Genomic DNA, 13,158 nt, shown 5'->3' with positions numbered 1-13,158 from the left:
CCGCAAGTGTGCCGCCCACCGTGTTGGGAAAAGGGAAACAAGAGGCATCCTTTACCCTCTCGTTAGGCGTAAAACCCCATACTAGCATATGCAAATGTCCTAATGCCTGCTTTAGGTCCCCGCTGCAACTTTGGTTTACCCTGAAAACCAAATCTAAACACCCCGTAAGAATAAAAAGGTAAGTCCTTACCATAATCAATGCTGGTCCTGGTCCCGAGAACCCTGACCTCTGACATCTAGGCCAAAAATGGGACACTCCTGAATTTAACCCCCAACCACTTTGGTGTGGGACTGGAGTCACAAAGAGGCCAAACTAGATAAGGCCAGTAGGTTTCCTTCTCTAAAGGACATTAGTGAACTAGTTGGGTTTTTACGACAATCTTACAGCTTCATGGTCCTTTTTACTGATACCAGCTTTTTATTTTTTTTTAAAACTGAATTCAGATTCTTAAATGTCTATGGCTGGATTTGAACTCACATTCTGTGGACTACTGGTTCAGGCCTCTGGATTACTAATCCTGTAATGTAACACTATGGTGATTCGCAATTACTTTGTCTGCCGCTGGTCTCATGCTTAGTGTGCGGTGCTTAACATAACTGAGGAATTTTCAAAAATCTCAAGGTACAGGACGGAATGGGACCCTAAGGAGTCTACAATGTACAAGCACTGGGCCAGAGTGGCAGAACACTCATCTGCAACCAAAGTTTCCCTCACAGTACACACCCATTCCACAAGCCAAAGGTGCCAAATTCTGGAGACCTTTGTGTACCTGCACCTATGAAGAACACAATGCAGACCTGCTGGTTCATGAGGGATAGACAGGGTTGTGGAAGGTATGTTGTATCCATAAATCATCTGCTTTCCCTCGACTACATTTTTCCTGAAGGTGGTACCTCCAACGAGGGTACATTTCCCTCTGTACCTCCGACCCTGGCTGAATTGGCCATTCTTCATGTGCGAGCCTAGTTAGTATCAGCAGGTCATTCATGGGGAAAGGGAGGGGGGGCAGGGGACAGCAATGGTGAGCCCAGTCTTGTCCTCAACTGACACTGACATACAAGAACTTTCCGAGGGAGGTGTTACAGGATGGCAATCATGAGGATTTAATTTGCTCAGTTCATTCGAGCTGTTGCACACGTTACTTCTGCGTTAAGGGGTAATAATCTTGGAAATGTATGTTAACTGAGGGGTGTTAACTTTTTCCCATCCTCCTGAACTTGTTCTGAGGACAAAATCATTCTGCCACGTTAATGCTCAGAATCAAGGCAATGCTTTTTTTTTGGCTTTGTTAATTGCCCTCAGCTCTGGAATTCCCCCTCAACCTCTCCACCTCCCCCCCCCCCCCCCCACCACCACTAATGTCCATTTGGACCATACCCCAGCTTGATGAGACAGAGTCGTTGGGACAGGAGGGAAATTGGGGGTTCGGGGGGGGGCATTGACAACTTTCACAACAGAATCAAACCGAGAGCTTGTGGATTTGACCAACTCCTCAGAAGCCGTGAGGAAAAAAACTCTTCAGAAAAACAGACTTGTAAAAATTGTCCGCTGCATAATAGGACTGATTGAAATTCAGAACACAGTTCCCACCAGTGTGTTCAAGTGTGACAGTAAAACAGAGAAACACAATTCCTGTATATGTGTGACAACACGTGTATATCAAACCAGGTGTGACTTTTAATGTTGTAAGAGAAGCAGCAGGTGTGAATTTCTTTTTAAATCCATCTTTTTGACATTAAATTGGCATCTGCTCACAGCCCATTAAGAGAATTTGTGGTCCATTTTAAAATCAGGTGAATGTGAGATGAATACTAATGGCAGTTGTTTTCTACAATAATTACTTAGACAACATCTAAACAACAAATTAGTCAGCATCATTTGGATTCATACAAGAACACGATAAGAAGCCTTAACTAGCTGCCCATATTATTGTTGAAAAATGTACAGAAGAATTAGTTTGGACTGAAAAGCCATGGGAAGAGAATTACTGTACTTCGTTAATGCACATTATCGAGGTCAATATAAATGCAAGAAACTTTTCTTCATATAAAAGTCATATTGCTGTTTTGTTAATTAACACAGAAAATGCTGGAAATGCACAGCAGGTCAGTCACCATCTGAACAGTTGTCAGCTCGAGTTGGTCGTTTTATCACATGTTCCAGGTGCATTATACCCCAAATAGATTACATCATGAGCTTTTCACAGTGGGAGGGGTATGCTGAGGAGAACCTCATCGTAACAGCAAAATGTGATGCAACTATATCTCAATAGATGGTACTACAAGGGGCGGCTCCATTAATTAGTTCTTTTTGAATCTCAAGTAGTACCATTGTCACCGAAGTCCCATGAGAATTTTGCCAGACAACTTTTCCCTTCCTGTCCTTCCACCCCTTAACTGTTCCCTCCATCTTATTCTTATCAACTAATCATTACTTCCGAACTTACCTCACCTTCTTCTCCTACTCTTTTCAACCTCGATGCTTTCCTGCACTATAGGCCTTGGCTCTTCACCTCAGTCATATTAAAAAAAATAAGGATGAATCGATCGGTAAAATCAGTGTATGACTGAGCCATACAGACCAGGAGATCCCAGGTATGTTTCTCGGTCTGCACTGAGTTAACTGATCTTTTCAAAGGGTGGCAGTTGGAGTGCTACAATTGGCCTGAGTGCCACTGAGCTCGGGAGGGGAAATCAGTTCGGGTTCCTGCCCTTGATCACTATCCAGTGACCTGTGCTAGAAAGTAAGCAGGTGTAGCTGTGTCTCTTTGGACATCGGGTGAGGCTTGGATACGATGTCTCCTACAGTCATATAGCCCACAAACTCCTAGTCCAACAACCCTCCTAGAATTCCATGCCCCTCCAATGCTTGCATTTTGGGAATCCGTGATTTTAATCGTTCCACCATTGGTGGCTGTGCCTTCAGCTACTTAGGCCCTAAGCTCTGGAATACCCTCCCTTAACCTCTCTACTTCCCTCTCCTCCTTTAAGACGCTCCTTAAAATCTACCTCTTTGACCAGGCTCCTGTCCTAATATCACCTTATGTGGCTCGGTGTCAAATTTTGTTTGATAATGCTCCTCTGCAGCCCCCCTCTTACTACATTAAAGGCGCTATAAAAATGCAAGTTGTTGTCTCGCGGCTTATAGGTGAAGACTGGATACTTGTGAGAGCAACCGGGGAACCGTATCGCAATGATGAGTCAAGTGCCTTCAGGAATCGAGAGAACATTAAAGCTGTGTTTAGATTAAGTTGACTTATTTCACTGTACTGAGACCCTGAATGTTGAAGGACAAATATTGTTGTTGAAAAGGCATGGAGAGTACAACACAAGTTTATTATAATTGAAGATCACTATTAACAAACAAAACATCATTAAGTTTATTAAGAAAAAAAATCAGATATGGAAATATACTCTAAGATACCAACATCACAAACTCAAATCGTTTTAAAACCTCTTTATACTTCACATACTTTTTTTTGTACATTAATGTAGGAGCAACAGGCATATAATAAGGTCATAGGTTCACATTTTCCATTACATTTTTCTCACATTTTAATACTCAAATACAAATTTAAGATATGTTTTTTGTTGTTTTGCTGTAAAAGATTCTCCGTTCACTCTTACCACTCTTGACAGAAGCAGTTTTGAACCCAGAGTTCATATCTGAAGATACCATTTCTTTCAAAAAGTTCATTCAAGAAATGCTCTTTATTACTAGAAGGGTAAATTTTACTAACTCGGAATATCTACCCCATTTCAATTTCCTTTCTCCGTAGGTCATCTGGAGGCACATCATAAATTGCTGTACTTCAAAACCAAGACACTGGCAGGAAATTTAACTTAAAGAAAGGGTTAAATCTGCAGAGAGCTAACTGATTCAGAACATAATTGCATTTAGAACGAACCCTCACACAGATAAGCATCTCAGAGTCATGATGTGGAGATGCCGGTGATGGACTGGAATTTAAAATAAATTTGTTGGACTATAACTTGGTGTTGTAAAATTGTTTACATCTCAGAGTCGTTTACAGGTGGGGGGGGTGCGGGGGGAAGTGGTGGGAGAGTATGGCACAGAAAGGAGGGGACACACACAACTAAAGAGATAGGTTTTAAGAAGCTTTACAGATAAAGGAGAGAGGGGGGCTGCAGAGAGTGTTCCAAAGACTGAAGGCTCAGTCTATGATGAAGCGGAGAGAGCAGGCAACAAGCTGTCAACCACAAATGGAGGTCAAGTCATTGCAACAAAGCAAGGTTTGAATCCAATCTCTCTGGGAGGGCATTGATCTGAATCTATTATGTAGTCCTAGGTTATTTTTCCCCCCCGGGGATAAAAATAGCAAAAACATTCCTGAATCACTGGCCAACCCCGTCACAACATCTGACAGATTATAGGTTTACCATAACTGGAGTTATACTGTTTATTTTGTCACGTGACAGAAACAGCATCAATCCATAGGCAAGGACCGTGGATTTATCACAGAATGTAAGTTCTCTACCCCTCTGTGCCTGGAGAGCGCACGTTCCTCCAGCACGAGATGTACGTGTGCGTACGCGTTGAGTGTGCGCGCACGTTATAGAAAATGAACACATCATAGTGGTGATATCTCCCCCCGACATCATGGGCATCAGAGGGGTACGGGTTGGCTGGTGTGGGAGGCAGTACCTCAAACTGGTATTAGAAATGAGCAACATTTTTTTTTATATAAACGGTAGGCCAAGCTACCAGTCGGGTCACATTGACGTCCCTCAGCATGAATTGGTCAGTTTATAAATGCTCATTAGATTTGTGCAGACAGTCAAGGGCCAAATAACAATTAAATCTCCCGTCACGAATATTTCTTTATTTTTTTACAGTAATTTGAACGCCAGTAATATACACAAACCAGCAGGTTTTACTCATTAGTCAAGTTTAAGATACATTTCTCATTTAAACAATCGTTCTGCACAGCCTTTAAAAGCTTGATTTAAAAATACCATCACTGTTGAAAAACAGACCCAAAAAATTAGACATTTTTCACAAAGTTCCTGAACCCATATAGCTGCACAAAACAAATATGTTTAAACAGAAAGTCACCAGGGTGCCATGGAGTGATATGTAGCTCTGAACACATTACCCTCAAATTGGCATCAATCTACATGTAGGTTTGAATACTGTGCCCCAAGGCTAAGTGAGTCTATGCCAAGCTTTGAATACAGCACCTCCATGATGGTATTGAGCTGCGCACAAGATTAAATACAATTAATATTTAATCCTAGATCAGATACAGTACTTCCAAGAGATCACAGTACTTTTACTGGGTTTGAATACAATGTCTCCGGGAGGGCATTGATCTGAATCTATTATCTAGTCCTAGGTTATTTTTCCCGTGATAAAAATAGCAAAAACATTCCTGAATCACTGGCCAACCCCGTCACAACATCTGACAGATTATAGGTTCTCCATAACTGGAGTTATACTGTTTATTCTGTCACGTGACTGAAACAGTCTCCCACGCCAGGGCAACAGTGGACTCAGCTGCCTCTGCCAATCTCACCTAAACCAATAAATAATCGACACCAGGTACACTTATACAAAAATAATGGTTTCTCTACATGGGGTTAAAAAGCAGCAACATTGTCGAAGGGATAACTGCTTTGTAGCAATCACTGTTATTGTACTGTGTAACATTCTGACTTGCTGCTCCCAGCAGGGAGTATCAGAAACTTGGGCATGCACTGCAGTTTTCTGACGAATATTTTGGAAAATCGTGGGCAGTGCCCAGCAGAATTTCCCATACGCACTCTTGGCAAGCAAGACTTCTGATCTCAAGTGCCAAGTTGGAAAATAGCCTCTAATATGTCTATATATAGGCTTCATTCAGTATCTCCAAGATAGCACGAACCTATATATAATGAAATGTCCCCCAGGAAAGGATAATCCTACACATGGGCGTAAGACTTTAAAGGATGCAAGAAACCGGTATATAAGGCTCCATTTCTATTTTGCTTTTATTGGACAATCAATAAAATGCCTTTTCTGCGTGGGCATTCTGTGAATGACAAACACACCGAACAGATACAGTTCAAAGACTTGGAACACACTCTCTTTTAAAATGTGCAGTTGCATAGCAAATGAAAGGGGGAAGGCAGCGCGGACCTGATCAGTCCTCACCGATCACAAAATTATAATCAACAGGAAGGAATTAGTCAACCTGTCAGTGAACAAGTCGGAGTCAATTAGTTGGGCAACTGATTGACATCTGCATTAAAAAAAAACTCCTGAATGAGCCGGGGTTTGTTTAGCATGAAGTCAGATCATAACCGGGTGCCTTTTGAAGCAGGAGATTGGAGGCTCTGCCACTTTTATGAGGGCTTAAAGGATATCAAGATGGGGAAAGGGTAAAGCATTTAACAAATTCCCACCCAGATATTTAATATTTATTGTTAGTGGGGACACTTGTGTAAATCCCGCATCCCCCTCAATTGTACATTTTATCCCTTTCTTTGTCTGCTTCCAATATCAGGTGCATGACCTGCACTAGGCCTCTTCCACAAGTTATGACTCTCTCCTCCAATTCTCCCCATCCCTGCTGAGAGATGTCATAGCTCCACCCAAAGTACCAGTCTACACTGCTCGCATCTACAAATGATGAGACTGGAGCTTAAACCTCCATCCATTCCCGCTCAATACAATGAACATTAGTGTGCTGACAACTCCATCACAGCCCTAACTGTTCCCCTTTGATATCTTTCCAAAATGTAGCACAAGTAAATAAAATGGTCCACGGTGTATCCCTAGCGTTGCCAACCCTCCAGGATTGCCCAGGAGTCTCCAGGAATTAAAGATTAATCTCCATGACACTGCTGCGAGCAACTCGGGAGAAAGATCAGAGGGGCGTTCAAAAAAAAGTGTGTTTTCTTCATTTTCTTTGAACAGTTTAGTTTCTTAATTATAAAAATATTGGAGATGCGGGAGAAAAACGGCTGATTGGCTGGGCAGGGCGGTTTGAAGTCAGGTGATGAAACCTCCAGGAATACATCCAACCAGAGTTGGCAACCCTACAATATCCCTGTGCATGTTCCATCCACATCCTAGTTCCTTTACAGTAACATCTCATCAGCCCTCCTCCTGCTCAGTTTATTCATTTGTTCTCACCTACAATGTAGAACAAGGCTCCACTGCATTTAAAACATTTTCATTTACAAATTTACCCCAATTATGGCTCAATGCCACATTTTATATGGAACATTCAATTAACAATCCCAGCAAATATAATGAGGCTGTATATGAGCTGTTCAATATTAATGAAATGTAACCTTACTCTGAAACTCATGACCCAGACATGCTGAAACATGCAATGTTACTTAAGCCTTTCCTGTAGATAAAATTAATGTATTACAAATTACAGGAAAATGTTACAATATCATTAATTATCTGAATATTCAAACAATCTTTTGAATATTCATTGATTGGTCTGTTGGCACAGGAGCCTGGCACGTCAGGGTGCTGTGCCACATAATGTAGGATGTGGCCCCTCTCCTGCAATTATCCACACACCAAGTTGGTGATCTTGACCAGGCTTTTTGGGCAAGGTGCCAAGCAGGAGCTAGGCACCATCGCCAAAGGGAGGGAAGGAAATTTGGAAGGCAAGTCAATGCTCGATGCTCTGGCGAACCCATTAATGAGCAGTCAGAAACAGCTGGTGGAAAAGTTCCCTCAGCTGCCCACTCAGTCGGTATACACCGTGAGAGAAGAAAATAACCTCCAAAAGAGGACGAGTCAGTTACCAAATTAATCGACTGGCACAGCCCTAGAAATGCAAACTGCAAACATAACTTCACAGAAGCCAGAACTCAACGCAGTACTGAGAGCTTTCTGAGAAGCGCAGTGAAGGAATTGGAAAACATTCCCTAACACACATTGTGCGTAGCAGAACTGCCTTAAATCATTTTGTTCAGGGAATATGTGACAGTGAGATGCATCACCGACAATGTAGTTCAAACATACTTTAAAGACTCTACAGAATCAAACATTCCAATAACCTCCTTAAAGTGGTCGAGGAGACAGCATCCTCTTTTGCGGACCTGTAAAGGCTGAACGCTTCAGTTCCTACTTTTCTGTATTCTTTTCCCCCCCGTGCTCCTTTTTCTGCAGCCTGTCCCTTCTGTGAGCCTCGCCCAGTGATAAGAGGGACAAACACTGCATGCTATTTTATCTCATTCATTCCACTTACTTCATGCTGAGATTCAGACCTGAATAGCACCAGGTTTTGACCCGAATTCCACTGAACCCACATGCAGGATTTCTGCAGATCCCAAAAACGGGGAGAGTGAGATCTTGGTCACCTTTTTAAAAGGAGCTTTCTGGTGTGGGACAACACACTTGCAAAGCAATAGTTAGTCCTTTTCCACCTACCAGCATGGAATGCCACAGCATTTCTAGCACTTGTGCTTCTTCATGGCTTGGTGGCAAAGGTTGTGCCTTTTATGCCATGTTTATGGAAGAGATACCTTGTCTGCTGCCCCTTTCCCTATATGTAGCACCCTGTCTGAATACTTATAAACCTTGTGTACTCATGTTGGGTCCATCAGTTTCAAACATTGGAACTTCGTGCCATTGGGCTCAACCAGTCATTAACCATTACTTACTCATTATATTTATACGGTCTGACCTCCATTTTCTCCCCTTCATATTCCTGCGAGGTACCTGGTGACCATAGACATCTCCATGGTCTCCATCAATTCTGCCCTATGGTCAGTCAGCAAGGTGCACTGAAGCACAAAACCCAAAGTGGAATCCTTGACGATTTCCTCTCTGTCCCATTTGGGGCCATGTTGGGGCTAACTCCAACAAACTGGTATCTCATTAATTTAGGAGAAGGATGTCTAGGCACAAGGGTCAGTTAAACTTGGGAGCAAAACCCCAGATTCCAAGTTTATGGTGCATCACTATTAAGGCATTGCACTACCAAGCCAACCAGACTCCTTACATTTAACAAAACGAACAGCCTCTACATACCAGCAAAGGGGATATTGTTCCTTCTTCACACTGCAATTTAACAGATTGAACTGTAAGGCAACTACAATATATTGCATCTGACAAAACATAAAACACAGTTTACGCGCTGAGATTCGGCTGTAGGTTTCTAGTTGTGCTGAGACTGGGAAGCAGCTACTTCTTTACAACATGTAGTCTGAATCCCATTGTTCACTACATGCCCTGAATGATTAGAAACAGACTCCACGATGTAAATTTACACGAAGCAAAACTTCCCTACGTCACTTTTTAAAAAAAAACTTATGACAGCAAAACTTTTTCCTTCCCACAATATAATGAACACACTTCAATAGTAATAATGATATATTAGATCCAGGTCATACTGGGACCAGTACATATACAGCACTGTCAAAATTATGAATATGTGCAATAGTAAAATACAATAGGCTGTTACTTAGAGATAGAAGATAGGTCATGTACTAGGAAAGAAACTCCAGGCAGTAACTCATTTCCTGTAGGTTCTTGAGCGTGTGTTTTATTTGGTGAAACTATGCAGCTCTTAACTTTAGTTCTTCCTCTAATGAGCACTCAAAATATTGGACATCTCAGAAATAAGTCTCAACTGCTGGTAGGTGCAGTAGTTTAATGTGGCTTGCACCTGCAACCCTCTTACAAGATCAGGTATTGGCAGTCATCCTATGTTCAGTTGTTAGAGGTCCCTTCAAGACCATTTGTCAGTGTACGGGCTTCCCTTGTAGTATACATTAGTGCGGGTGACCCCAGCTTAGTAATCAGTTTAATACAGGGTGCCAGGTCAGGTAATGGGTGCCATCCCAATTCACTGTGATGTCTCAACAAGTGTATGCTTCTTTGCAACAATGGAGTTAGTTATTTTTTCCCCATGTTGCTAAGCTGTTACTGTCAATGCAGCCCGCTTACAATGGACTCCCCAATGTAATGGAGTGGCCGCTTTATTAGTAAGTCAATCTGAAGTAGATCCTGCCCCCCGAGCAGGTCAGAGAGAGGAGCCTGACTGCAAGAACCAGTCCAGGTCTGGGACCGACAGTGTGTTTGTCCAAAACTTGAACAGATCCCAAAAGAGGTGCCATTTAATCATATGTCTTTACACTTGACCTAATTTGCCTGGATTCATGTCATGTTATATGGCAACCCTTGTTAATTGTATCATGTGATTTATATCAATTAGTGTTAATTGTATTCAGGTGGTGGGTATCAATTGGGGACTCTCTTCTATCCTTTTTATATAGGAGCTTATCTAGGGTGTGGTGTGTGTGTATAAGGGGAATCTCTGTGTATAAAGGTTTAGAAGCAGCTGAAGACCAAGCTCTAGTATTCTATTCTTCACCACTTGGCTCTCCAATTTATAACAGCCTTGTTCAGTTTGGTTCTAGTTTAGCACATGTAACAGATGTCACCTGGTTTCGAAAAGATTTTTTTTCCCTGCTCTTTGACCCTACTGGGTGTTATATGGGAAACAGCAGATTTGCCAGATAGAAGCCGAGTGAACATGGAAAACTTTTCCTGCAAATTCCCTTAAGTTTTAGTTTCTAAATTATTTGAAATAAAATAATTCACCTCCAGTCTCCCAGATTTATTAAAGGTCCTTTTGTTATATATAAAGCACTGAATAGCTTCTTTCATGTGAGTATGTTGATGATAGGGTACCCTGGGATTTAAACTGGCTAAGAGTTGCCCATCAGTCCATTTCATGCGTAACCTCCTCCTGCCAAGGAAGCTATATTAGTGCTTGGTTCCATAGACATTGTAACACAAGTGATATTCTGGTAAAGTGGTGACATTCAACGACATTCTATCTAATGCAGGCACCTGAAGGTCAGATATGATGCTGCAATAATCTAACAGTAGGGGGACCAGATATGCAGATATCTCTCACGTGTTCTCTATAGTTTCCTCATTGTGCACTGTAACATTTATGCATAAAACCTTCTTAAAAAAAATCTAAGAGTAACCCCTTCACCACTGCCATGTTCCATTATTTATTAAAGTTTTTTTTTGGAAACAGTGGGTAAGAATTTTCCTTTGGTCGCTTTGTGTAGTAACATTGTAAAGTTTAGAGTTGCTAGCAAAATCTTCGCAAAGAGGAGAAATCATCACCAGTGCATTTCTTCACACAGCAACCAAAGGACTTCTTATCTCAACATTTTAATCTTTTTCCCTCCTAACCCTCTTATGGCAAAAAGCCAGATAAATGATCGGTTGTCAGACACCTGCCTAAACTGCTGTGACCAGCTGCGAGGAGGTACATGAGACTTTCTCTCCATTACTGTGAGGAAACGCTGTCTTACATTTAACTCCTCCCCAAAGAAGGCAGCACCCGGCCATTGTGTTTTTGGTTCAGTCAATATTATTTCACATCTGTCTGCCCATTACATGAACAAAAGGGCAGAGTTCAATTGGAATTTTAGCAAAAATGGTCATCAATAACAGCCAGGCAAAAACAACAGAGGGGGAATCAGAACCAATTGGACTTGCTGCCATATTGTTTGCTTTTCCATAACCAGGGCTGGGTGGTGAAAGGGTTAAACAGAGTGGTGAAAGCATTACCAGATTCCAGATATGTTTAAATCCCTGGGGAAGACAGTGTGGGTTCTTTTCTGCATTGCACACATCTCTGCAATACTGGCATTAGAGCACTGTATACTGTGGTACATATACTGCACAGGCCGCAGCTCGTCACTGTAATCTTCAGTTAAATGTTTTAACATTCGTCTCCGACAAGACATCCCGTCCGTTGTGGCTGAGCTTCCAATTGATGACTGTGACTCGACTTTGCAAAGGTCTCAAGCTCCATGCGTGTTCAATAGTCATTACAACAATCAAATGCGTTTTCATTTCAGTCCGTCCTGTTGCCCTATAATCTATTATTTCTTAAAAAATATAGAAAAAGGAAAAACAAACTGGCCCAGTAATTACAACAGAAAGATTTACATAATTGGATATGTTCTGGCCTATTGATAGGGCCTGTTAATTAATACAGTACATCATTAGGCACGTAACAGCCAATAAGGACATCATTTGATAATGAATATTTCTGAACTAAAGAATTACGCTGCCTACTTGAATCGGTATCAGTCCAAGTGGAATACAATTCAATGCCTAGAATAGGCCTCTTCTATCAAAAAATATTGTAATATAAGGTTATAATTAAAAACTGGACTCAGTCCTCTACTGGTTGCTCCTACCATTGTGAGTCAGGGTTAGGACAATGGCAAGGTCTAGATGGAAAGACCTCGACATCGATAACTTGAGAATTATACAGAATTAAAGATAGAAACATGAACACACCCAAACCCTTGACTTACAATGGTGGTGATGGGTATCTCTTGATTTTTTTTTCATTTAATTGTGCCTTATTCATTACAGAAAAGATGATTAAAAAGCAGATGAAGAGAAGAGGTGTACATTAACTGTCGCCAACTTCATCTGTGAAGACTAATAGTCCTTTTGTGTAATCACTGAACCCAGCTCCTTCAGGGCAAAGGTGTCGGGATCTGTGGAAAAAGGTGACAGAAAGCATGGTCAAATGGCTACGCCATAAGATATAATTCACTTCAGGAGATCTACATTTAAACAGAGGAGAAAGCAGGCTGAGAAAAAACAATCCATCCGGGGGTTTAATAATGTTTATTAAGAGCTATAACTCCCATAATTATTAGCGATGAAGTGGTCTGCAGACAAACTGAGCAGCAGCACTGAACTGCGCCCACGTCACCTGAACACGTTTGACACTGTAAGCATTAGTTACCTGGGAAACAAGGGTAGGGCTGGAGCCACAGCAGGGGCTCAAGAAAGAGAGAGAGAGAAAGGTTACTGAATGTTATTGTTCGAATAGTAAATTCAACAGTTCTTTTAGGAGAAACTCAGTTGAAGGCCTAAGGCCCTTGCTCCAGGACACCACTAAGGTCAAAAAATGACAAAAATCAATAGAAAAACGGTGGTTTGCCTATGCCAAGCTTTGGTTTTAAAAGCCTGTAGAACTGTAAGAAAGGAAGACCGAGGGAGGTATAGCGCTGTCCAGTTTTGAGATGCTGGGGAAGAATGAGTTACAGTCGGAGACTGTAGGCGCATTGATTGATTTCAGCACAATAAGGGTGTAAGGTGAGCAAGCACAAAAATGCCACTCTCATCTAAGAAGG

General features: G+C 41.7%; 1 protein-coding gene across 1 annotated transcript in view; it reads right to left on the bottom strand.

The window, feature by feature from the left end:
- Nucleotides 1–3,317: 3,317 nt before the first annotated feature.
- LOC137344992 (CUE domain-containing protein 1-like) overlaps nucleotides 3,318–13,158 on the bottom strand; it is a 129,591-nt gene continuing 119,750 nt past the window's right edge. The window contains exon 11 of the mRNA XM_068008315.1: nucleotides 3,318–12,513. Within this exon, the coding sequence (XP_067864416.1) occupies nucleotide 12,513 (1 nt within the window). The 3' untranslated portion in view covers nucleotides 3,318–12,512. The remainder of the gene's footprint in view (nucleotides 12,514–13,158) is intronic.

The sequence above is a fragment of the Heptranchias perlo genome, chromosome 28 (assembly GCF_035084215.1).
Source record: "Heptranchias perlo isolate sHepPer1 chromosome 28, sHepPer1.hap1, whole genome shotgun sequence".
NCBI lineage: Eukaryota > Metazoa > Chordata > Chondrichthyes > Hexanchiformes > Hexanchidae > Heptranchias > Heptranchias perlo.
This window is presented reverse-complemented; position numbering and strand designations above follow the sequence as displayed.